General features: G+C 37.6%; 2 protein-coding genes and 1 pseudogene across 2 annotated transcripts in view; all 3 read right to left on the bottom strand.

Moving 5' to 3' along the window:
• Positions 1-228: 228 nt before the first annotated feature.
• Positions 229-26,975, bottom strand: part of LOC126583032 (transcription factor DICHOTOMA-like) — a 37,717-nt gene continuing 10,970 nt past the window's right edge. The window contains exon 3 of the transcript XR_007609649.1: positions 229-647. The gene's annotated coding sequence lies outside the window, so the exon portion shown is untranslated. The remainder of the gene's footprint in view (positions 648-26,975) is intronic.
• Positions 1,515-3,462, bottom strand: LOC126583033 (transcription factor TCP2-like). The gene is made up of 2 exons (XM_050247335.1): positions 1,771-3,462; positions 1,515-1,678 (listed from the first exon to the last, which is right to left on the bottom strand). Exon 1 carries the CDS (start codon positions 2,980-2,982, stop codon positions 1,813-1,815), a length of 1,170 nt encoding a protein of 389 aa, XP_050103292.1. The 5' UTR covers positions 2,983-3,462; the 3' UTR covers positions 1,515-1,678; positions 1,771-1,812.
• Positions 5,834-25,845, bottom strand: LOC126583035 (cyclin-B1-2-like; annotated as a pseudogene).

Below are 26,975 nucleotides of genomic sequence, written 5' to 3' on the forward strand. Positions count from 1 at the left end.
ATTGTGTATCAAAAATGAGGGTAAAACGGGAAAAATGGGACAAAAAGTTAACAAGGAGGGTTCTCTTAATAGTAATAATAATAATATATAGATATAGACAACATAACCAGCTCCAGCAAGAGAAAACAGGAAACATCGTCAATCTTCAAAATAAAAGCATATATATGTAAACATCAGAAAGAACAATATCTAATTCTCCGCACAGGATTAACTTATTCGGTATAAGTTTTTTTTTTTTTTCTCATGTGCAAATTAAAGAGAGCTTTATAAGTAGATTAAAAATTGTGTTTTGAACTATTACAACATCAATGATTTCCCAGCCAAAGAAAAAGAAAACTATTGCCAGGGCCACCGTTTTTGCCAAATTTTCTCCTTACTAAAATACTTTAGTTATACACATGCGATCAGTATCTTGAATAAATTTTTTACACAATTCATAAAGAACAAAATTCGGTGAGGGCATCGTTATCCTTGGACCTTGACTATATTGTTTACCAAGATTTGTTTGATTATTCTTCCACAAACTTCTTAATCAAAGCATAAACATGTTCATCACACACCTTGTGCAATAGTCCATCTGGCTAGCTGTTGAATACTAATATATCCATATCAATTCGATCGACAAGAAGCTATAGCTTTATATATTACTGCGAAATTCAAGATATTGCAATTAGCCAAGAAAGTGCATGCAAATCTGCACAACTAACCTAGCAGCAAGTACTAACTATTTCCATGGAAATCTGGCTTACTTTTATGAGATTGCTACAGTCTTGCTTAATTTCCATGGAGCCTTTAGCATAACAAGCTAGGAAGGAGGAAATAAAACCAGAAACAAAGGGGAATAGAAATTTCACATTCCTCATCCCATAAATCTGCTATAAACCTTTTCACCTTGGAAAAGAAACCATAATTCGATAGGCATCCATCTTTAATTTTATGGTTGTTGTAGTAAAGATGAATTGTGCGAAATCCATGACAAATATCAAACAGGGAACAAGTATCATGTAATATTTATCAAACAGGGAACAACTATCAGGTGATATTTTTTATTTTTTTTATCAAACAGGGAATAACTATCATGTAATATCGGTCATGATGAATCTCATTACAGCAAGCATGTTCATCAAGTATCTCCTGGCACTGTTCCTTTTCTCTGAAGATATCACTAGTTAAATCAGATACTAATTGTCAGAACATGAATATATACCCTATGTGGTGAGTTTGATTGTTTATAGCATATCTATCCCGCTTAAATTGTTACCTTTTTTAAATTAGAACAGAAATGTTTACATCATAAGTTAAAACAAAACAAAAAAAGACGTTATAGCTAATTAACAAATATCTCATCAATGTCATCAGTATTAGTCATTTGTTGTTTTCACCAGGGATGTGGTTTTGACATAAATCAATGCATGCTTGTAGGGGTCTATATGTAATTCTGATCCAGTACTAGTTATATGCATTGCTAAGGAAACCTATCTTCAATTGGATCATTATGGTAACTCTTGAGGAGCTGAAAAACAGTGGAACAGGTGACTCAATAGATAAATTAATGTGCATTCAAAGAAATACATGAACAAAAATATAGCTTACTTCTTTGATCGAAGTTAATAATTTGGAAGATAATCAATAAATTCGCCGGATAATTCCACAATTAGGCCTCCCAAGATTTCAGTTCCTGCAGATTGACATCTTAATCATTAAATCTGGAATCGAAAAATAAATAATTAAGGAGAGGCATGGCTACAATATACATGTGTATATGTATACCAGTGGAAATTAAGATTGATGGTGGCGATGGCACAATTAATGCTAGGGCATGGGGAAAGCGCCATTGATGTCCCAATTTTGAGAAGCATTGGGAAATTGGAGGTGGCTATTGCTGGAACTCTGATCAGTAGTATTATAATCGGAAACTACTGATGAAAATGACTTCATTTTGTTTCTCTTGATCAAAGCAGATTGATCCTCCTCGTGACGATGATGGTGATGAGCTTGATTAGCCAAGAGGGATCCCAGTTCTTGATTCACACGGTGATCTCCAAAATTAACCTTCGACGAGGATGAGATGTTTGTTTCGTGATCATCAAGCTGCTCAATCAATAAGTTCAATTGGTTCAACATCTGATAAGGCCTCCTACTAGTAGTGCACATCTTTTTCTCTCTTGTCCTTTCCCTTGCCTTTGCTCTTGCCTTTGCCCTCGACTCCTTCGCAACATAAGCTCCAGTAGATTTAGATTCTCTCAACTTCTTCATCATCACCATCTCTTTTTCTTTGCTCATTACATGGTTTTCCACCTCGTTTATGTCCGAAACAACCTCGTCGCACTCGGAAGTGGAAGACAAACTCTTGGACTGCTCAGAACTGCAGCTCAAGTTCTTCTTCTGTGTTCCGAGATCCCTGATGGCCTTTCTGGACTTTTTTAGTAGCCACTCGATGGTTTTACTTGCCCTGTCAAGCCCTAGCAGGTCTTGGAGGTCAAAGAACTGACGGGCAACGTTGAGGGAGAGCCTCACCCTACGGTCCCTCAAACCCTGAGCGGTGAAGATCTTGCTGTGCCGGTCTTTCTTCATCTCGGCCGATGCTACTACTAAATCTTCCCTAGAAGAATGAAGAAAATAAGGAATAATATTATCATTACTAATGCTACCATAGTTACTATGGTAGTACTGATGATGATGAAGATGATCTCCACAAGATGATGATATGGTGGAGTTTATAATACCAGGCACAGTGTTTGATGAAACTCCCAAATGGGTTAGGGTTTGATGAGAAGGAGGCGCCATTAAAGCAATATTTTGGTGTGAAAATTGACCAGAGAGGGGATCAGGAATGTGATGAAGGAAAGTGTCTCCGGTGCAGGTTTCTAGGTTTGCACAAGGAGGAGGAGGAGGGTAATTTGAAGAAGAAAAAGAAGAAAAGGGAAAGTTATGTTGAAAAGGAATTACAGTATTACTATTATAACTGGAAGATGAAAACATGATTTCTTTTTCCTCGGGCTGTTAGGCAGTCCTTATACAATATAATACCTTTGTTAAGACCTCTTCTTCTTTTGAACACTAGAAAGAAATTATCCTAATTTCGAACAGGTAAAGAGAGCTTCTTCATACCCATTGAACTTCTCAAGACTTTGCTTTTCATACTCACTTTCTCACTGCAACTTCAGATCCATCTGTGTTCTTAAAAAGAAGATCAAGGGGAGTGAGCTCTGCTGTGAAAGATGCATGGTATCGGATATATAAACACGGAAGCACTAATAAGTGGGGGATTGTTTTGTTTGTGTTGGAGACATCTGAAAGATGGGTTTTTGGCTGTTTCTGCTGTTCTTCCTTTCTCTTGTTTTTGTTTTTTTTTTTCCAGGTTTACTGTTTCTTGGGCAAAGTCTTGAAGGTACAATATTTGGATTAAGCAATAAGGATCCGGAGAATCTCGGGAATTCATGTATTTTATTCATCTATCGTATATCGTATGGTAAAAAATTATTTAAAATTAAATAAAAAAAAAACTGATTTTACGATATACGATGAACAAATACAATTTACGAATTTTCGAAATCCTCACAAAGAAGATCCGGATTCCAATTTTTGGTTTTCATTGATGGTGATGTGTCACCGGACATGTAAGGCGCAAAATATGTGGGTTTGTGCCACTTAATGTGGAAATACCATACCCAACCAAAACTGATGGGAAATTTGACAACCCAACTTTTAGACCCGTTAAAATTTCCAGAAAAGGGCAAGACCACATTTAATTAACTAGGGTTAGGTTAGGCAATACCTCAGCCTAGATAATAATTTCCAAGCACATTTTTTCTCTTTCGACATGGTTCAAATCATTTTTCTGACTTAATTTTTATTTATTTATTCAATTTAAAGATCAAAATAGTGGAATGTATAAGAGGAAAAAAAATTCTTATAAAAAAATGTAAGAGAAAAAAAAAAAAAGACTGGAAATCATTCCCCAACTAGATAATGCCTCTTGTAGAATTTGAAAATAAAAAAGTAAACAACAATTTTGGAGTAAGCTTCTTATTGTAGGTGGGATATACATCTTTTTTGCTCTTTTATTTTTCAATTAAGCATCATCCAGCGACATGATGAAATGGTATTTTAATTTTAATATGTTAATTATTATTGGTGTTAATATAACACGTAGTCTCTCTGATTCATTACGTATCATAAGAATTGTGTATACACAAAAGTTTCTCCATTGTTGACAGATAAATTAATCTAACATATACTCTTGGGTCCGTACTTCTTAAAAGGGAGCCTAATTCATTATGACCATTACAAACAGAGGAAGCCTTTAAAGGAAGGGATCTTCATTTTTTTTTCTTATAAAAGTGGGAATTAGTTGTGGGGTCCACACGATATTGAATTTTAACAATCTGAACTCTTTATTTTCAAGTTGCACCTCATAGATCATCCTTTCATAATATTAGCCAAATCAAAAATATTTAAAACATTTAATTGGGTTAAAAAAAATTTATGAACACTTTGTTATATAAGAAACAATGAAATTTTATCTTCATAATTATATTAGCAAATGATTTTGGATTGAATTGAATTTTTATAAGGATGATCTATGAATCGAGACTTACAAACTAGACGATTCGGATTATTGAAGTTCGATGTCGAGTGGGTCCCATACCTAGTCCCCACTTTTTGGAAAAAATAGAGATCTCTTTGCATAAATGGCATGTACAAACATATATTCTGTATTTGTCATACAAATATTAAGCATGCAAACGATCAAAGCTTTCTATTTACTTGGAAAAGAAAAAACTAATGAATCTTTAGGTTTTCCAAGCTGCTGGATGTGGTGGCTTTGTATATGGAAATTGCGCTTGCACATGCTTTTGTCTTTTACCCAGCAATAGAGGCAGCAAGTAGTGTTGTCGAGGAAGGAATGCTTTTTGACGTCCCATCTAGGGTCGCTTTCACCCTCTTTTTAAGTAGAATATAAGGTGGAAAGTAAAGGAGGATTGGTGGAAAAACAAGTAGGGTTCATTTGGGGTGTTGCCCTAGCTAGTGGAATGTGTTAGCTTAACTAAACCATCAGAGCATTTCCACCCATGAAAGTTTGCCATGGCCAAATCCAAAATCCACTCCAAAACCCATTCCACCCACTCCTCCAAGCCAGCCATGGTTGAGCCTTTGCAGCAGCCTTGACAAATCTAGCCCCTAGTTCATGGTAGTTACTATTTACAATTGGTGGAGAGTAACATAATCGCAGCAACTTATTCAAAATTAATCTCATTCGTTGAATAATTAGTAAATCTCATTACAGTTACTAATTTATAATGGATGGAAAATGATAAAAGAGAAGCTTAAAAAATTTACTATATAAGTAAATAGTAACTACCACGCCTATTTGTAAACTCAAATCCATCAAATGGGTGAAAATGCTCTCAGGCATGGATTTCATTTAAACTAAAAGCGACATTGGCATGTTTCAATAGTTGGTGTGGCAGTTACACTATCCATGCATGTTGGCAGATTTTGTCTTTGGTTTGAAGATCCACGAATTTTATTTCGGACTTCATATTTGAAGACTGTAATTGTGTTTAGACTTGAGATCATCTTCAACCTTTGGGTTAAAATCTAAAAATTTTAACCTAGAAATATGTTTTCTACTCCAACTCTTTTGGGTTAATTTTTTGTCTAAGAAATATGAATTTTTTGATGAGCATGCTCCATCCTCCCATAAGCATTAGCAAAATCATCTGAGGTTAGGATTCGGGTAGAATCATTCACATGGCCACATGCAAGATCAAGAGTTGGAGCTAAATTTTCAAAATAAAATTGAAAGTACCAAATAGGAGAACTGTAATTGGATAGAAGATAACCCAATACTACTCCAAAGTAAATGTAACTCCACAATATCAATGTCTTGACCTTTCAACTCAGCGCGACAGACAATCACAATTTAAGAACAACATTGACATAAAAGTATAAATCCACCGCAAAGATACTAATCCTCTTCTTTCGGCAATAAAGTACGAGGATCACATAAAGCTTGGGGCGACTGGACCCTTCGACAGCCCAAGGCGAACTTCCATCGCATGATGTGTGTCCACAGGCCGGAATGTTTCAGATTCACGGGGGTCTGCAATCAGCACAATGAAACATATAAGATACCAACACAATCATACAATTAATGGGTTAAAAGAACGAAGCAACAGTATGCGTTTCACTTGGTTAAAGAAAATTAGAACAATATGAACTGCTTTCTTCCTAAGTTTTACCATGATCGTTTAAACTTAGCTTCTATAAGAATGCAAGGTCTAAAATATATGCATACCAACTCAATTCCGAGGATTGGCATGGAATTAAAACGATATAAGCCAAATCTAGGGGATTTTCCACTCAAGAAGTTTTAACTCATTACTTGTTACTTAATGATCCATAATTGTAATATTAGCATCTTGAAGATGGAAAGAAATTAAAAGAAGAATCAAATTACAAAATTCCTAATGACATCAACCCTAATTAAAAACCAATTGATTAGAAGAAAAAAAAGGCTGCATGTTCGAAATTCATGAGGATTACTATGGATGTTTAAAAGAGAGAATTACAAGAGGACCCTGATTGGTGAGTTCTTTACAAAGAGGAACGTAAGAAGGCTCCGATTGTATCATAAACATTGAAGGAGTTCAAACAAATAGTTCAAAGAGAAACCATGAACAGTTAAAGCTTAGGATACCAATATTATCTACTTTGTATATGAAGAGTATTTTCTTACCATTCAGGTAATCCTCAAAGCCGAAATCATCCAATTTTCCGTTCATAGCCTCCAAACCTAGCATTGAGGAAGGAATTGGGCCAGCAGGCCTCTGAAATCTGCAGTTGTTTCAAAGAATAGAGTACAACTCAGATTTAACTACAGCAAACGCTCAGTGTTTTAAGTCCATTACTGCATGTGATACAAAAAAAACATAAGTCACTATAATAAGAAGCACATACAATTACATCCACGGTCAACCAACAATGTATGAACTTCAGAGCAACCTCAGACTAAAAGACAAAAGATTCTGTAAGCTCTTTTTTTTTCACTCATACTCTGTCTGGATATCTGATACAACTAATAAGTTAGCACAACAAATGTATAAAAACACCTCAAATTGATAGGGAACTGGTGTTTCCTTATCTATATGGCATAACTTGGATCGCAATCAGGCATGGTAAAGACATAATCCAGCATGTTATAATCGACTCAATATAGAGGATACGAAAGAACATAGATCACAAATTCCCACCATCTTATTCCTGATTGAACCAGTTTTTTTGTCAATGAGTGAGAAATAACGACACAAACCGGGCACAACCTAAGAACAAAAACTGTACAAGAGATTAACATCTGCACAGACAGAACCACCAACAAAGCTCTAATGCAAAACTTTCATACTCGCAACCCTTATGCACAGGACCATTGACGATGACAGAACAAGATGCTCAAAATATTATTCTTCTTTTTCATTTTTTTTTTACTTGTGTGACTGCCGAAATAATCTACGTTTAAATTGATACCACTAGATTGTAACATTTATAACATAAAAAAGTATAGTTCAGTGACTTTTGTAGCGTGAATGACATACGTATTAAGGGCTCAGTTTAGGACCGGTGTAGTAAGTAAGCATTTATGCTTATAAACGCTTTTTGTTTTTTACTATAGCCATTAAATATTACATTGTAGGAGTATTCATCTTCACTTGAAAACGATAAGTTTTAGATTCGATTTTCGCTAACAATAAATTTGAAACATATTATTGCTAGTCCAATGTGAAACTTAACTCACTTCCCCATCCTTTAGTGTGGATAATAACGTTTGTTAAAAAAAGGTGTTTTTACTATACACTAAAATTCCAAGTGCTTTTTGTAAGAAAACACTTGGAAGTTCTTTTTGGAGAAGCATTGGACATGTGCTTCTCCACAAAATGCTCTCTATGAGCCAGAGATCTAGTGTTTACCTTTGCATCCGAGATTATGTGTTTGTATCCTCTCTCCCCTAATGTCGTTTGTGTCAAGCGAAAAAAGTGTACACGTGCAATCTGGTGTTCATATTGTACGTATTAAACAAGGGGAGGAGTGTAGAAAGAAAAAACGAGAGTGAATATCACTACTTCGTTTAAGAATGTTTTGATGAGCATGCTCAATGAGAATAAGCATTAGCAAAATCATCTGAGGTTAGGATTCGGGTAGAATCATTCACATGGCCACATGCAAGATCAAGAGTTGGAGCCAAATTTTCAAAATAAAATTGAAAGAACCAAATAGGGGAACTGTAATTGGATAGAAGATAACCCAATACTACTCCAAAGTAAATGTAACTCCACAATATCAATGTCTGGACCTTTCAACTCAGCGCGACAGACAATCACAATTTAAGAACAACATTAACATAAAAGTATAAATCCACAGCAAAGATACTAATCCTCTTCTTTCGGCAAGAAAGTAAGAGGATCACATAAAGCTTGGGGCGACTGGACCCTTCGACAGCCCAAGGCGAACTTCCATCGCATGATGTGTGTCCACAGGCCGGAATGTTTCAGGGGGTCTGCAATTAGCACAATGAAACATATAAGAAACCAACACAATCATACAATTAATGGGTTAAAAGAACGAAGCAACAGTATGCGTTTCACTTGGTTAAAGAAAATTAGAACAATATGAACTGCTTTCTTCCTAAGTTTTACCATGATCGTTTAAACTTAGCTTCTATAAGAATGCAAGGTCTAAAATATATGCATACCAACTGAATTCCGAGGATTGGCATGGAATTAAAAACTATATAAGCCAAATCTACGGGATTTTCCACTCAAGAAGTTTTAACTCATTACTTGTTACTTAATGATCCATAATTGTAATATCAGCACCTTGAAGATGGAAAGAAATTAAAAGAATAATCAAATTACCAGTGAATCAACACACGAGCTCGTCATCATGCCCAGGCCCACAATCTGCAAAACAGTGAATCAACACGAGCTCGTCATCATGCCCAGGCCCACAAGCCCAATCCTAAACTGCCAAAAACAAAAAACCTCTTCATCAGAAAATCACGACGGCTTTGATCTCCATTTCTGCGATCTCTGGAGCTCCCCTTAACTCTGACCCACCACCAAATCCATCCATTCTTCCTTCCTCCGCCATGCTCCGCCGCTACATCTCCTGAAAGCCACTAAATCCCCCGATTTCAAGACTACCTGGAAGCCGGGTTTCTCAGATTTTGCAGTTTCTTGGTTTTGCCCGTGGAGTTTGAACCTGAAATGCCCAGTAGTCTCGGTCGCTCCCTCTCAGATTTTCTGGAGTTGGAGCCGCTGCAGTGCAATTCTCGACTCCCTGTTGCCGTCGTCTGAGATGGCAAATTAATCGGAAAGCACACCATAGTCACCAACGCCGAGAGATCCAGACCCGACGGTGGCTCCGGCCCACAAAAGAATTTCCAGAAAAAGAGGCTCCAGGCTGCCAGGATGCACCTGTGGGTGTGGACGAGACGGCCCTCGACGCTGAAGTTGTGTGGTGCTGGAGCTGAGCCTCCCAATGCTGTTGCATCTGAAGTGCCAAAAGGTGATCCAGATCTGCTGAAGAATGGTTGGCTAACTGTCGGTGGATAAGATTCTGACTTGGCAAATGCTCTAATGCTGCATCATTCAAATGTCCAAAACTAGCCAAAATATTCCGCTGTTGATGCTGCTGTTGTCGAATTTGTTGTCGCGCAAGCAGTTCAGCTAAATCAAAATGATTGGGTTTCCTGTTTCATGTGTGCCAATCGGTGAGGAGCTACCATGTCCTGATAGAGGTTTGCATTAGAGACTGAATTTTTTCTATGAACATCGGACCATGCATCAGCAAGACCATGCATCCAGGTGGGCATCAACCGCTGCCGATGCCTTCTGGTAATAATTTTGGTGGTGCCAGGTATGAGAATAATGGAAAGGAAAAGCAGAAAGCATGGCTAGATAATTGCAGAAAGTAGAAAAAAAGAAGAATAAGCAGAAAACCCTACCTCATGAATGATGCACACATGGTTCAAACTTTCTGGCCCTGGCAAAGCACCATGTAAAGGGAGAGATTTTGCGTTCACGAGACTTTGCTATGCGAGGGCACATGGAAAACAAAAACAAAAGCAACAAAGATGTAGAGGAAAGGCAAAAGCAATCAAGTGAGCTGCGGGAAACAAAAGCAAAAGCAAGGATTAAAAAGAGAAAGGAAAGGATTATACTTTTGCTTTTGTCGACCACCAAAGCAGAAGATGCCATGAAAAAGAAAACTTTCATCATGTGTTCCCACTTTTCTAAAGAAGCCACTGGAAGACGAACATGGAAAAAGATCTGCAACAACCCATTACGCAGTAGGTACAGTACGCACCAACGACTGCCTTATTTATTTTTGAATGATGTAATTTATTTTTCTTATCTTTCGAAGATATCTGTATAAACCCTATCAGAGGGTAATAAAAAAAAATTAAAAAAAAAAAAACGGCAAGCCCAAAATAATGGGCTGAAACATTATGTGGAAGGCGAGGGCCCATATAGCCAAAAGAGCCAGACCTTCTATTATCACCAACCAGGTGATCAAAAGTACGCCCAGTACTCCAAAATTATTCGGCACCCTGCCGCTACTATCACCAACCAGGTGATCAAAAGTACGCCCAGTACTCCAAAATTATTCGGCAGCCTACGGCTATTATCACCAACCAGGTGACCAAAAGTATGCCCAGTACTTCAAATTATACATGGGCATTACTCATGTCAATCATACATAAACATTCATGAGCATTACTTATATCAATCATACATAAACATTCATGAGCATCACTCATGTCAACATCCATGAGCGTTACTCATATCAATCAACATAAACATTCATGAGCATCACTCATGTCAATCAGCTTCAAAAGCTTCATTTACAGAGCTCTAGCTTCAAAAGCTTCATTTACAAAAGCTCTAACTTCAAAAGCTTCATTTACAGAGCTCTAGCTTCAAAAGCTTCATTTACAAAAAGCTCTAGCTTCAAAAACTTCATTTACAGAGCTCCAGCTTCAAAAGCTTCATTTACAAAAGCTCTAGCTTCAAAAGCTTCATTTACAGAGCTCCAGCTTCAAAGCTTCACTTGCAAAGCTTGGTATACAAATACTGCCTTCGAACAACACCACTTCGGCCCATACATGGATTAAATTTGAAGTCTCCAGCCAACAAACTCTAATGACCGAAGACTTAAGGGACTACATTAGGTACCATATATTGGGCCTCAACTGGGTCTTATGAAAAATACTTGGGGGACTTAGCCCATTATTTATGTATTGAGGAGCGAGCCTTTATTCTATAAAGGGACTCCCTCACTTTCATTAGCGAGCATCACTCCTAACCCATTATTCATGTATTGAGGAGTGAGCCCTTATTTTATAAAAATGACTCTCTCACTTTCATTAGAGAGCATCGCCGTCAGCTAAGTAACCACCTCGCCGCGAGCATAAACTCTAGCCCATCACCATATATTGGGCCTCAAAAAAAATATTTGGGGGACTTAGCCCATCATTTATGTATTGAGGAGCGAGCCCTTATTCTATAAAAGGGACTCTCTCACCATCATTAGAGAGCATCAACTCTAGCCCATCATTCATGTATTGAGGAGCGAGTCTTTAATCTATAAAAGGGACTCCCTCACCTTCAACGCCACAAGCCAAGCCAACTAAGGCAACGTAAGCCACGAGCCGAGCAGCCTCGCAGCATGTGCTACTTCTAGTTGAGCATCATGTCAGATTGAGCACCGCCTCATATCGAGCATCAGTTCAAGACAACATCTAGTTACTTTGGCCCACACATGGACTGAATTTCAAGTTTCCAACCAAAAGATTATGTTAACTGAAGACTTGGGGGACTACTGTTTATACCATACTTAGGGCCTCCGTATTTAGATCTCGTACAAATACTCGAAGGACTTAAATGTAATTATGTAATAAAGGAAGGGGCAAATATGTATAAGTGATGAGCCCTTATTCTATAAAAGGACTTCTCACCCTTACAATTTGGAGATGCCATTTCTTAGGCCATGGGAAGAGTTCTCTCACCCTCAGAAGCTCTCTCACTCACTCCCCTCACTTCTCAGAGAAATAAAATAATTAGTGTGGACGTAGCCCAAACCTTGGGGTGAACCACGATACATCTTGTGTTATTTACATTTCTACAGATTCAATGTCGGATTTATATTGTTCCAAGACCTCCGATTTTGTGCATCAACACGTGTCATACCCGATATCTTAACGGGTCGTGTCGTGTAATACCTGTTAAAATAAACGCGTAAAATGACCCGACCCAAAATCGACTCGATAATATTAACAGGTAATATGACCCGACCCGTTACCCGTTAAGGAAAATATATTTTAAACCAATAAATAATCAAATGAAAAACATAATACTAAATAAGTATATACGTACCATATTATCACATCCAAAACATAAAAATGCATTGTTCTTTTAAGTATATTTTCACTTACCTAAAGTCTTTAAAAGTTTTTTAATTAATGTAGAAGTTTAAAAAAATATAGAAAAAATATATAAACGCTCGTAATGACAAGCTTTACAACTTTCATGAAGAGCCTAACTTCGAAATTCGCCACTATAATCATATAAATCATAGATTAAAATTTAACCGTTGATTGTTGTTTACATTTACGCTTCATTGTTCTCATCAAATTTTGTTTTTTTTTTCTTTTCAGATTTTCTTTTTTGAAAACTTAATCTATTAAAGGATGCAGGAAGATAAACGGTTTGGATCGTTGATATTATATTAAGAGTTTTACGGTTAGTGAAAATATTGCTTGATGTTTATAAAGTTTCGACAAACTATATGACATCGACTCATATTTCAATTAACCGTAAATATCAAAACGTAATATCAAAGATCTGAACCGTTCATTTGCTTACATCCGCTAGATGATCATGTTTTCAAAAAAGAAAATTTTAAAAATGAAATTCAGTAAGAAGAATAAGGCGCAAATGGCAATCGACGGTTAAATATAAATTTATGGTTTATGAATTATAGTGTTGGATTTCGAAGCTGACCCCTTCATGAAAGTTGTAAAGTTTGTCACTATGAGTGATTGTATTTTTTTTATACATTTTTTACACTTCTACAATAATTATTATTAATTTTTCCCTCAAATAAAAAATATTATTCATGAAGGTTTGGAGGATTTTAAAAATCTAAACGATAATGTAAGTGTAACCATTATCTACTTGTGGAGGAATAATGATGAATCACGAGTGTTTATATATTCTCCCACATTTTTCATACTTGTATGTATGTCTTCTTAGTTCTTACCTATACAAACACTATATTAGTTTATTAATTTTGGACTAAGTGTTTCTTCACTCGGGACTTTGTCGCAGAGTAATCTTTTCTTCAATACCCAGTTCCCCACTTTGAAAGAACGAGATTTGACCCTTGAGTCATAGTAGTTCGATATGTGCTGCTTGTAGGCGACATTCCTCAAGTGAGCCTGGTTTTCGTGTTCCTCGACTAGATTTAAGTTGAGGGTAAGTTGTTTGTCATTTTTGCTTTGCACATAGTTCTGAACTTGGAACGTTGCTTGCTCAAGCTCAACTGGGACAACTACCTTTGTACCAAAGACAAGTGAGAATATGGTTTCTCTTGTTGATGTCCGATACGAAGTGCAGTATGACCAAAGAACTTGGGGTACAAATTCTAGCCAACAACATTAAGCCTTGTTCAAGCTGGTTTTCAAAGTTCGCTTGATTATTTTGTTGATGGCTTCAACTTGTCCATTAGACTGGAGATGAGCTGGGAAGGCAAAAATAAGTTGATGTTGAACTTAAAGCAGAACATCCTGAACTTATTATTGTCGAACTGTCGTCCATTGTCAGTGACTATCGCATTGGGAATGCTGAATCTACAAAGGATGTTCTTCCATACGAAGTCTTCTATTTTTGCCTCAGTAATGGTTGTCAAGGGTTCTACTTCAGCCCACTTTGTGAAGTAGTCAACTGCAACAATTGCATAGCAGACCTTACCCTTCCCTGTAGGCATTGGGCCGATGAAATCAAGTCCCCATTGGGCGAATGGCCAATGGCTGATCATAGGAGTGAACGACTCAAGAGGGGAGTGAGGAATAGTTACGTAGCGTTGACACTTATCACATTAGCAAGATATTCTGATGGCATCTTTGTGGAGTAAAGCCTTGTGTGCTAGGGACTGAGATTCAGCATGGTCTCAGCAGACTCCTTCATGTATTTCCCAAAGGATAATTTCCGCCTCTGCAGGCGTAAGGCATCTTAGGTATGGTAGGTTAAAACCCCACTTGTAGAGTTGGTCATTAATGATCAAGTAACGGGTAGCCTTGTATCGAATCTGCTTAGCTTGGACTTTATCATTTGGAAGGGTGCCATAAGCAAGGAATCTATAAATCGAGGTAATCCAACTATCCTTTTGTTGTAAGTTGCACACTTCTGCAGCCATGGTGCTTGGTGCTGCCAACAATTCGACCTGAATTTTTCTCCCAATCTTGTCTTCCACTGCTGAGGCGAGGCGAGCCAAAGCATCTGCATGACTGTTTGCCGCTTGAGGAATTTGGGTGATCTGGTAGTGGAAGTGTTTGAGCAACAATTGTGTTTGTGCCAGATATGCTACCATGGAGCTATCCTTAGCGTCAAAGTTGTTGGTGACCTGGTTAACCACCAATTGGGGGTCACTGAAGATATCAATTCGTTTAACCCCAAGGTGTTTGGCCAAACGTAAGCCTGCTAGGAGGGCTTCATATTCGGCCTCATTGTTCGACGCCTTAAATTTGAAACAAAAAACATACTCCATCGTACTTTGTCAAGGTCGTAAAGACTAGTCCTGCTCCACAACCCTGTTGGTTGAAAGAGCCATCAACATATAGACTCCATGCTGGGGTTGTTGGTTCTATTTTCTAAGCTTCCGAGGGTAATGAAACCACGTATTTAGGCGTAAAAACAATGTCAACAGGATATGTGAAGTCGGCGATGAAGTCTGCCACTGCTTGGCCCTTCTCAACTGGCTTTGGTTGGTAGGAGACGTCAAACTCACCTAATGCTATCGCCCATTTTATCATTCGCCCCGAAGTGTCAGGACTTTGGGGTATCTATCGAAGATGATGATTGGTAAGCACGATGATGGAGTGTGCTTGGAAGTAAGGGCGAAGTTTTCGAGCAGACATGACCAATGCTAGAGCCAATTTCTCAATGTTGGAATATCGTGTCTCTGCATCTTATAAGGCCTTACTAGCGTAATAGACAGACCGTTCAACATTATCATCATTTCGAATGAGAACGGAACTTATTGCTGAAGTCGATACCGACAAATAGGTAATGAGAGTGTCACCAACCTCAGGTTTAGAGAGCAAATGGGATTTACTCATGTAGTCTTTGAGGTTCTTGAATACCTCGGCACATTCATCATTCCATGTAATGTACTTCTTACTTTCCTTAAGTGCTTTGAAGAAATGAGCACATCTGTCTGTGGCCTTAGAGATGAACCTAGTTAAGGCTACCACCTTGCCAGTAAGGCTCTGGATGTCTTTTGAAGTTGCCGGTTCTTTCATGTCGAGGATTGCTTTGATCTTCTCGGGATTAGCCTCAATGCCTCGTTGGCTTATCATGAAGCCTAAGAATTTGCTAGAGCCTACGTCGAAGGCACATTTATTGGGGTTTAACCTCATTCGATACCTCTTCAGAATGGTGAAAGTTTCAGATAGGTTAGTGATGTGTTGGTCAACATGTTTGCTCTTGACTAGCATATCATCAACGTAAATTTCCATGCTCTTCCCAATCTGTTCGGCAAACATTGAATTGACTAATCTCTCATAAGTCGCTCCTGCATTCTTTAAGCCGAAGGGCATGACTTTATAGCAATATAGTCCCCTGTCAGTAGTGAAGGCTGTGTGTTCTTGGTCTGGAGGGTTCATGAGGACACTACTACAAAAGGGACTTATAGTGTCAGTGAGTGGTGTCGGTTTAATATAACATAGTGGCGCATAAGACAGTTGCGACACTAATTGAACATGACGTCGGATTTACTGTCGCTTATAAACGTCATAAAATGTCTACGTTGCTTTTAAACCGACGTAAACATTTAATGTCGCTTATAACCGACATATAGTTTAATAATTTTAAATACTAGCGTCGCTTTAAACAAAACAATGTCGCTTTTAAGCGACATAAAGTATTGGTGTCGCTTCTAGGCGACACTACTTATTGTTTTTAAATATTTTAAACCCTAAAAAAATACTATAATAATTATATATATTAATTTAACAATTTTATATCCCTAAAAACTATAATAATTATGTGTGTATATATATATATATGTGTTAAATTAAATATTAACAATTGGTGACCATTGGATCGGCTTAAATGTACATATCATTCAATTTCTTAAGTTTTATATGTACAAAATAAATAAATTTAAATCTACTTAATAAATATATATATATACACACACACCATTGAACTTGATGGGAAACGAATTCTACGAAACTAATTTCAACGATCCAACTGTTAAACTTGTTTGTATATGCTTCGAGATCGCATCATCAAAGAATCGTAAAAAACAAACATTCAGAGATCAAGTAACGGGACAAAACTTTTCGACGGTTATCAACGAAAAATCACGATTTAACAGTTATTTTAACTCCGATTTTGATGATTTTTTACAGCTACACTCCTTGACCCTATATGAATACAATGAATGAACTCGATCTTCAATTTGAAAATATTTACACTAGTGGATACCAATAAATCTTATGTTATATTTAATGAAAGTATGAATAAACTCTTAAGTATCAGTGAATCTATTGTTTTGATGGGATACACATTCTACGAAACTAGTTTCAACGATCCAACTGTCAAACATGTTTGTATATACTTCGAGATCGCATATGCCGAATATTGCAAAAAAAAAACATTCAGAGATCAAGTAACGGGATAAAACTTTTTGACGATTATAAACGAAAAATCACGATTTAACGGTTATTTTAACTCTGATTTTGATGATTTTTTACAGCTACATTCCTTGACCCTATATGAATACAATGAATGAATTCGATCTTCAATTTAAAATATTTACGCTAGTGGATACCGTAAAATCTTATGTTATACTTAATGAAAGTACAAATAAATTCTAAGTGTTAATAAATCTATTGTTTTAATGGGATATGCATTCTACAAAACAAGTTTCAACGATCCAACCGTCAAACTTGTTTGTATATGCTTCAAGATCACATACGCAAAAAATCGGAAAAAAAACACATTCAAAGATAAAAAATATGGGAAAAAACTTTTCGACGGTTATCAACGAAAAATCACGATTTAACGGTTGTTTTAACTCCGATTTTAATAATTTTTTATAGCTACACTCCTTGACCCTATATGAATATAATGAATGAACTCGATCTTCAATTTAAAATATTTACACTAGTGGATACCACAAAATCTTATGTTATACTTAATGAAAGTATGAATAAACTTGTAAGTGTTAATAAATCTATTGTTTTAATGGGATATGCATTCTACAAAACTAGCTTCAACGATCCAACCGTCAAACTTGTTTGTATATTCTTCGAGATCGCATACGCCAAAAATCGTAAAAAAAATAAAAATTCAGAGATCAAGTAACGGGACAAAACTTTTCAACGGTTATAAACGAAAAATCACGATTTAACGGTTATTTTAACTCCGATTTTGATGATTTTTTACAGCCACACTACTTGACCTTATATCAATACAATGAATGAACTTGATCTTAAATTTAAAATATTTACACTAGTGGATACCACAAATCTTATGTTATACTTAATGAAAGTATAAATAAACTCTTAAGTGTTAGTGAATTTATCGTTTTGATGAGATACACATCCTATGAAACTAATTTCAATGATCCAACCGTCAAACTTGTTTGTATATGCTTCGAGATCGCATACGCCAAAAATCGCAAAAAACAAACATTCAGAGATCAAGTAACATGACAAAACTTTTCGACGGTTATAAAAGAAAAATCACGATTTAACGGTTATTTTAACTCCGATTTTGATAATTTTTTACAGCTACACTCCTTGACCCTATGAATATAATGAATGAACTCGATCTTCAATTTAAAATATTTACACTAGTGGATACCACAAAATCTTATGTTATACGTAATGAAAGTATGAATAAACTTGTAAGTGTTAATAAATCTATTGTTTTAATGGGATATGCATTCTACAAAAACTAGTTTCAACGATCCAACCGTCAAACTTGTTTGTATATTCTTCGAGATCGCATACGCCAAAAATCGTAAAAAAAAAAAATTCAGAGATCAAGTAACGGGACAAAACTTTTCAACGGTTATAAATGAAAAATCACGATTTAACAGTTATTTTAACTCCGATTTTGATGATTTTTTACAGCCACACTACTTGACCTTATATCAATACAATGAATGAACTTGATCTTAAATTTAAAATATTTGCACTAGTGGATATCACAAATCTTATGTTATACTTAATGAAAGTATAAATAAACTCTAAGTATTAGTGAATCTATCGTTTTGATGAGATACACATCCTATGAAACTAATTTCAATGATCCAACCGTCAAACTTGTTTGTATATACTTCGTGATCGCATACGCCAAAAATCGCAAAAAACAAACATTTAGAGATCAAGTAACAGGACAAAACTTTTCGACGGTTATAAAAGAAAAATCACGATTTAACGGTTATTTTAACTCCGATTTTGATGATTTTTTATAGCTACACTCCTTGACCCTATATGAATACAATGAAAGAATTCGATCTTCAATTTAAAATATTTACACTAATGGATACCACAAATCTTATGTTATACTTAATGAATTCGATTCAGATGATGACTTGGAATAAATATATTAATTATTTTATATATTGTAATTATTAATTAGACTATGTTTCAATTAACATGTGATGATATTTTATAATAAAATTATATTTATGTTTTTTATTACGTATTTTATTGAAGTTAAATTTTATTTATTAAAATTTTAAAATGTTATATGAGATAACACAAAAAAGAAAAAGCTGGTTATTTTTTTTCTTTGGGTTAAATATTAGGCGGGAAATGGATGAATTGGATGAAATATTAGGTGGGAAACTCTAGGCGGGAAAGGACGAATTCAATGAAATATTAGGCGGGAAAGGATGAATTCGATGAAATATTAGGCGGGAAGTTTCCTTCTTGGTAAACTTAGTGTCAGTTTTAACCGACACTATCATATTTAATGCGACAAAAGTTTCGTTCAACCGACGCTATGTGAAGTATGTTAGAAGTTGGTGTCGGTTAAGACCGACACTAACATTTATTTAAACCAACGCAATACTTTTATTAAAGAGTGTCTGAAAGTTGACTGGGTAGAAAAGTGTGTCAGGTTGGCGTCGGTTTTAATCGACGCCATGTACATTTAATTTGACACAAGTAATTTTTAATTCGATGTCAGTCAATCCATGTCGGTTTAAACCGACGCCAACTAAATACCCATATTTAAACACCTTTCTTTCCCATTTCGTCCGTGCTTTCATTTCTCCCCCAATTTCAATCTTTCTTCTTCTCCTTCCGCATTTCATCCGATCGTCCATTTCTTCTCATTCACCAAATCTTTTAGAAATTTTATGAGAAACTTCAATACGAACGTTCTGGTAGTAACGTTCAAAATCCAGTAGCAAGCATAACAAGTTGAAGTGGAAGAAGGCCGACGCTGCGGAGGAAAAAGAGAATAGGCTAGGGTTTCGGAGAGAGAGAATAGGCATTCGAGGAAGCAGAGCAGGAGCAGAAGCAGGAGCAGAGAGAGGCATTCGAGGCGGAGAAGTAGGAGTAGAGAGAGGTATAGAGAAAGAGATAGGGATAGGGATAGAGAGAGGAGGAGGATGAGGTCTGAGAGCGATTCTGATGGAGGTAGACGATGGAGATGGAGAAGCCGGAGTCGGAGTCTGTTGCCTCGGGATCAGAGAAAGGAGCGGAGGAGAAGTCGGAGCTCGTTACCGAGGGAGAGGGGTTCAGATAGAAGCAAAGGTAAAGTGGGGAAGGAGAGGAATGGAGGCAGTGCTGATCATTCCAAGTTGATTGAAGGCTATGATAAGATGGTATCTGGTGTTATAGTGCATTAATTTCTAAGATATGGGTTTGCTTGGAGCTATGTATTATAACATTGTGTGTTCTTAAATGCAGCTGAGAAGGATTTCCAGTAGAAATTTTAACAAACTTTTCAGTTTTTCCTCTTCTCATTCTTGATTTGCTAACCCCTTTTTTGGGGGTTAATCTGTTTGTTTGTGTGCGTGTGTGTTTTTTTTTGGTTATAATCGAGTAGAAGGGAATGCAACACAAGGACTTTCAGTGAGGATGTGAATTGCAGGTTTATCTGTTTTTATTATTTACCATTTGGGTTTTTGATTTTGTACACAGGATGGTAATCCCAGGCTGTCAGGCTTGAGTCCAAAAGTGTTTATCCTTTAATTAACAAACATTTAACTAAAAAATTACTTTTGGACTAATAATTATTAATTAAAAACGGAAAAATATTTTTTTTATATTAATATATTTGGTGTCGCTTATGGGCGACATCAGCTAAGTATTTTATTTATTGAGATTGAAGCTAATGTCGGTTACAATTGACAGTAGCTAGATTATTTTATTTATTTAAATGAGGTGATGTCGGTTTGGACCGACAGTAAGTGTGATATTTTAATTGTTTTTTTGTTAGTTAATGTTGGTTTTGACCGCCATCATATCAGATTTAGATGTCGCTTTTAAGCGACGTAAGTACCGATGTCGCTTTTAAGTGACATTGTTCTTCTTTTTTATTTTATAATACTTTCCTTCTTGGTGGCGGATTAAGGGGGATAAGCGACGCCAATACCCTTTTATGACGGTAATATTGGCATCGCTTTCACTATGCGACATTGCACGACTTAATGTCGGATTTTTACCAAAAATTTGACATTAATTGGTGTTTTTTGTCGCTTTTATAGCGCCACTGATATCTCTTTTTGTAGTAGTGAGATTTGGTTGTATCCTGAGTAAGCATCCATGAAGCTCAAGAGTTCACACCATGCCGTAGAGTCTATAAGTCTATCAATGAGAGAAAGAGGAAAGCTATCCTTCAGGCATCATTTGTTTAGGTCGGTGTAGTCGACACACATTTCCCACAGACCTTTTGGAGCAAGAGACTCTCTTTGGTCGGATTTTTCTTAACAAGGACCACTTTTGCTACCCATGTTGGGTAATTGACTTCGCGGACGAAGCCTATGCCTTTGAGTTTTTCAACTTTTACCTTCATTGCTTCGTATCGTTCAGCGTTATAAGATCTTCACTTCTATCTCACCGGCTTGGTCTTGGGGTCAATACTCAACCAATGACATATGATATCGAGAGAGATGCCTGGCATATCCTCCTATGACCAGGCGAAGACCTTAGTGTTCTCTTGCAAAAAAGAGATAAATGCCAACCGAATGGGTGGTGACAAGGTGATGCCAATCTTCACCATGCGATCTGGATAATCTTTTGATATGGAAACCTTCTCCAGCTATTCAGCGGGTTGTGCTTGCTGGGTGAAAAAGTCATATCGAGGATCGTTGGGTTGACTGTTGACATCGTGAAGATCCAAGTTGGCGTTGTCCGGGCTTGTCTTTATGACTTGGTCATGTATAGAAAAGGTTTCCTTGGGCACAAACATGTGTTGTTGCTTGACCGAAGTGTTGTAACATGACCGTGCACTAAGTTGATCTCCTCTAATGTAACCATTGTCATAGGGGGTTGGAAAATTCATCAACAACATATGTGTGGATATCATGGCCTTGAGATCATTGATGCCTGCGCGTCCAAAGATGACATTGTATGCCATTGGGCAATCAACTGCCAGGAAGTTAGTGGTAATGGTAGCTGTGTAAGGGCTTGTACCAATGGTGAAAGGTAAGTGTATGCTCCCTATAGGTTGCACGATATCACCGGAGAAGCTTATCAGAGGAGAAATCGAGCGATCGAGTAAGTGTTCAGCTACATTTAGTGCCCTGAAAGATTCAGCAAACATGATATTGACCGAAGCCCCCATATCTACCAGGATTCATCTTACTTCAAAGTTGGCTATGTGAGCCTTCACGATCAGTGGGTCGTTGTGAGGGTAGATGATACCTCTTTCTTCCTCAGGGTATAAACATATTGGATCCCAGTTAGGCTTTTCATATTTGCCTCCCTTGATGGCTTCCACGTGAAACACTTGGTGGCCAGGCCTTAAAGCTCGTTCGCTGTTTTTCATGGCCCTATTGGAAGATTCAGATATGGATGTGCCACCGCTTATGGAATATATCACATTCACTTGGCGTTGGTTATGGTTATCCCTTGAAGGGTGAATGAGGAATTGATTAATTTTTCCTTTACGCGCCAAAGCTTCAATATGATCCCGAAGGGTGATACACTTCTCGCCGTCATGACCGTTATGCTCGTGGTAGCAGCAAAATGTGCTCGTGTTCTCGTGGGCTTGTAACCCGACTGCCTCGGCATTGGCTTCGGTATGAGATGTGCTATGCTGGGGTAAATGGCCACGCATGTGGCGTTCAAAGGTGTATATGTCTTATACCTTGGGGTATGACCTGTCTTAACACTAGCTTGGCCCACTGTGTTGACTGCCTGGGGGCGGGCATTATCGTGGCAATACCCTTGGTTATCGCGATAGTGTCCCTTACTCTTTTTACTAAAATGAGACTGGTGAGGATGGAAATCTTTCCTTTTTCCTTGAGATTGATATGTTTGTTAACTTGGCGAAGTATTAAGTAAGGCAGGGGGAGGCACCGCTGCTGTTTGAAAGGTTGATGTGTTCTTATTTGGTTGGATTTGGCTTCCACTCCCTACTTGCTGATAAGGGGTGGCTGTGAGGGGTTTCCCTTGATATGTCGTTGCCTCGGCGAATGCATGGTTGTAAGCCTGTGGCATCACCTTAGAGTAAGTCTTCTAAGTGTTGGCATTGATCATGTACTTGAAGAAACAATCACGTAGGCTTTGAAGATGGTCTTGTCATCTGCCTCAGCGCAGCGAGAATACTCATGGCTGAAGCAACCAGCATACTCTCGTAGTGACTCATCCGGCTTCTGGCGAATGGTGTACAAGTGATCCGCAGAATGCAAGCAATCGGTTTGAAAGATGTGTTGAGAGACAAATAGTTTCCTTAGTTCCTCAAATGAGTCTACTGTCTCAGGTGGAAGACGGCAATACCAGTTTAGAGCTCCGCCAGAGAGGGTGAATGGGAAAAGAAGACATCGTTCTTCGTCGGTGTGCATCCGGTATGCCATGGTGGACCCAAAGAGGTAAATGTGTTCAATCAAGTCCTCATTTGCAGTATAGAGTTGCAAGCCAAGCTTCTACTTTGTCTTTGCTTGGAGGGGGTATCGATGATCCTCATTGTAAGAGGGTCAGGCCTAGGTTGGTTCCAATAAGGTATCTCAGCTTGTCGTTCGGCCTTCAACTTATTTACTTCCTTAAGAAATTGTAGGACAATAGGGTCCTGAGTGGAGTCATGTACCACTGGAGCTTTCTTTCGTAAATTTCCATCTCCTCTTAGAAGTATAAAGGTTTGTTCAAGAGCATGTGATTTTTCCCTGGACTCACCGTACTGATTGCCAAGGTATGTTTGTCAGAACATCTCTGAGTCCTATATACCTTTGTGTTTCTCTAGGACTTGTTGCCCCTTCCCTAAATTGGTAGCCGGCCTGGGACATGGGAGGGGATTGAGTCTTTTAGAGACTCTTGGACCATTGATCTTCGAGTTTACATGGATGGGATTGTCTCGACGTTGCTTTAAGAAATCTCGACAGTCGCGAAAGACGGTTTTCGATCCTTCCACTCATTCTGTAAGGAGGTGTCTTCCTCCACTTATTCTACTTCAGTTCGAAGCAGCTGGGTTGAGAGAAGTCTTATGTTGATCAATGTTTGGATGATTAGTTCGCTCCTCATCAGGGATATCAAATGAAGGTGACCCTTCGTGTTGGGGGGCACCTAGATGATGGTTGATGTCCACAGGGGTAACGAGCTATCGTGTTTGAGTATGCCTAGTTTCATGGAGCGTCTCAAAGAGCTTCTTATACTGCTTCTAGAGGACCTCATTCTTCATTGCTATCTTGTTGTTTTGAGCTTCTAGCTTATTGACTTTAGCTTGAAGAGCAACCCTCTTTCCTTCCTTCTTTCGTTGCCTCGCACCAAGTGCAAGAGGGGTGTCATTCTGCGTGATGTGGCTTCATTCGCTTCCCATGTTGGAGAGGGATGCCTGGTCAAAAGAGAGTGTACGAATGGTGGAAACCAACTTAACAAAGCTAAAGAGAGTGAGAATAAGTGTCGTTCCCACAGACGGCACCAAATGTTGATGCACAAAATCAGTGACGACTTTGGTAAAACAGAAAGTGTTAAGTTTGTGACCTTCGCTAGATTGCTCCGGTCACTAGTGTGGATAAGTATGTAAATAGATAGGGACATGGAAGCAAACACAAGATGTACGTGGTTCATCCAGATTGGCTACGTCTACGGAGTAGAGGAGTTCTCATTAATTGTGAAAGGTTTACACAAGTACATAGGTTCAAGCTCTCTTTTAGTAAGTACTAGTGAATGATTTAGTACAAATGACATTAGGAAATATTGTGGGAGAATGATCTCCTTTTATAGAAGAGTTTCTAGCTTTGTTCTAACATTGACACGTGTCGTGTTGTGATTGGCTTCTGATGTTGACACGTGTCGCTCTGTGATTAACTTCTGATGTTGACATGTGTCGCACTGTGATTGACTTCTAATGTCGACACGTGTCGCGCTGTGATTAACTTATGATGTTGACATGTGTTGCGCTGTGATTGACTTCTGATCTCGACATGTGTCGCACTGTGATTGTCCTCATGGTTGGAGGGAAACTCTTTTGGGTCCTTGACGGTATAACGTTGACCGATGCTCAATAGTTTCGGGATTGGTCAAGTATGATACAGACAACATCAACCCTAATTAAAAACCAATTGTATCATAAACATTGAAGGAGATCAAACAAATAGTTCAAAGAGAAACCATGAACAGTTAAAGCTTAGGATACCAATATTATCTACTTTGTATATGAAAAATATTTTCTTACCATTCAGGTAATCCTCAAAGCCGAAATCATCCAATTTTCTGGTCATAACCTCCAAACCCAGCATTGAGGAAGGAATTGGGCCAGCAAGCCTCTAAAATCTGCAGTTGTTTCAAAGAATAAAGTACAACTCATATTTAACTACAGCAAGTAAACACTCAGTGTTTTAAGTCCATTACTGTAGGTGATACAAAAAAAAATAAGACATAGCAACACACATTTACTTCTACTCAATCATAAAAAAATAAGACAAACCCATTACAACAATTCACAAACAGAAGCCAGAATTCGACAAAAACACGAATCGCATACCGAGAAAGGATTTGCCTTTCGAGATCCATCTTCAATGGAAACGCACTTCCATAAGTGTACCCTAAGATTTTCCTATTTATCTGCTCTTGCGTTACCTTCGCCTAAAACCCAACAAACAAATAAACCCAAATAAACAAAATTTATTCACACATCTTCAATTCCAAACAAACAACAACAAAAACCAGGAGGGAGAGAAAGAGGGCGCGAGAGAGAGAGAGAGAGAGGGAAAATACCGATTCCAAAGCAGATTCGAGAGGGTGAACGCCGACGAGGTTGCTCTTGATGCCGTGAAGTCCGAATCAAAGGGCGTCGTTCTGGATTCCTCCAATTTGGTGCTCGATTGTCTTCGGTGTCTCCATTTAGCTTTCTCTGGTTCTTCCTCTTCTTTTTCTTCTTCAGCAAGCAATGTGACTTTGCTACAAGTACAAATAGGGAGACTCTTTTCTTCCGCATTTAACTACGATTTTTAGGTTGGGTCAATTGGGCTTTAGCTACTACCTATGTGGGCTTAGTTGTGGCCCATTTTATTTACTGTGTTGAGCCAGACGATTGTGCTTGAGTTTGCTTATATGGTCTGGTTATCCTATAGTCCTTGTGTAATTCTTCTTCTTTAATTTCCTTTTCGGTCAATTATGTGTAATTTGGGTGATCATTATGTTGATTTTTCCTATGAACAATATTTAACCCATTTACTAGTCCAGATTCTGCCTCATTCTTTGGTGATTGATACATGGTATTACAGTAAATGTTTCTTAATTTTTAAAACTCAACGGTTTGAGTTATCATTTTTCATGAGTGAAAAAAGTTCAAAGTTTAAATTCCATAAGGATATGTGTTACCATTAGTCCATCTGACTGGGTAAGAAAACTATGTTTGAAGTGTTTTCGAGTAAGAAAATCGAGTTTTGAGGAGCTTGCGTGTGAAGAACACATAAAACACTTAATTTAGAAAAAAGAAAAAGAAATCTTTAAGTTAACACTTCAGAGTTTCAGAGAAGCAAAGGGCATCAAAGAAATATCATAATGAAGAACATAAAAAGTGAATTCTATAGATGAGGAGTTTTTTCTCCGATTGAGCTCTTGTATAAAATGCATACTTGTCGGGGATTTTTTTTTCTTCTGATTTTCTAGGAAAGTAAATTAGTTGCTTCAATTCAGCTTGAACTTCCAATCCTAAACCTAAAATCACGTGCAAACATGAATTTCCTGTAGCAAATAAAACAAGAACACATATACAAAATAATTGTATTGTATTAATGTAAATGTAGGGTTACAATCTCTGTTTACAAAGTTTCCTCTGATACGTTCTCCGAAGATGTGTAGATGTGTGTTGTTGATTCGAGTGTTGCAATGACTTGATCTCGGATGAATGATTGCCGCAAGGATTTGGCTTGTGGTGATGGAAGAACCGGCAGAGTGGTGTAAACTTGCAAGTGCACAAGATAGTCGTAATATAGCGTGTTGCAAGTCCAAGTATCGTTCCCACGAGGATTCTAATTAAATCTCCAATTTGATAAACTAA

The sequence above is a fragment of the Malus sylvestris genome, chromosome 9 (genome assembly GCF_916048215.2).
Source record: "Malus sylvestris chromosome 9, drMalSylv7.2, whole genome shotgun sequence".
In the NCBI taxonomy this organism is placed as follows: Eukaryota; Viridiplantae; Streptophyta; class Magnoliopsida; order Rosales; family Rosaceae; genus Malus; species Malus sylvestris.

Coding starts and splice junctions, on each gene's coding strand:
- LOC126583033 (XM_050247335.1), bottom strand. CDS start 2,982: ATGTTTTCATCTTCCAGTTATAATAGTAATACTGTAATTCCTTTTCAA.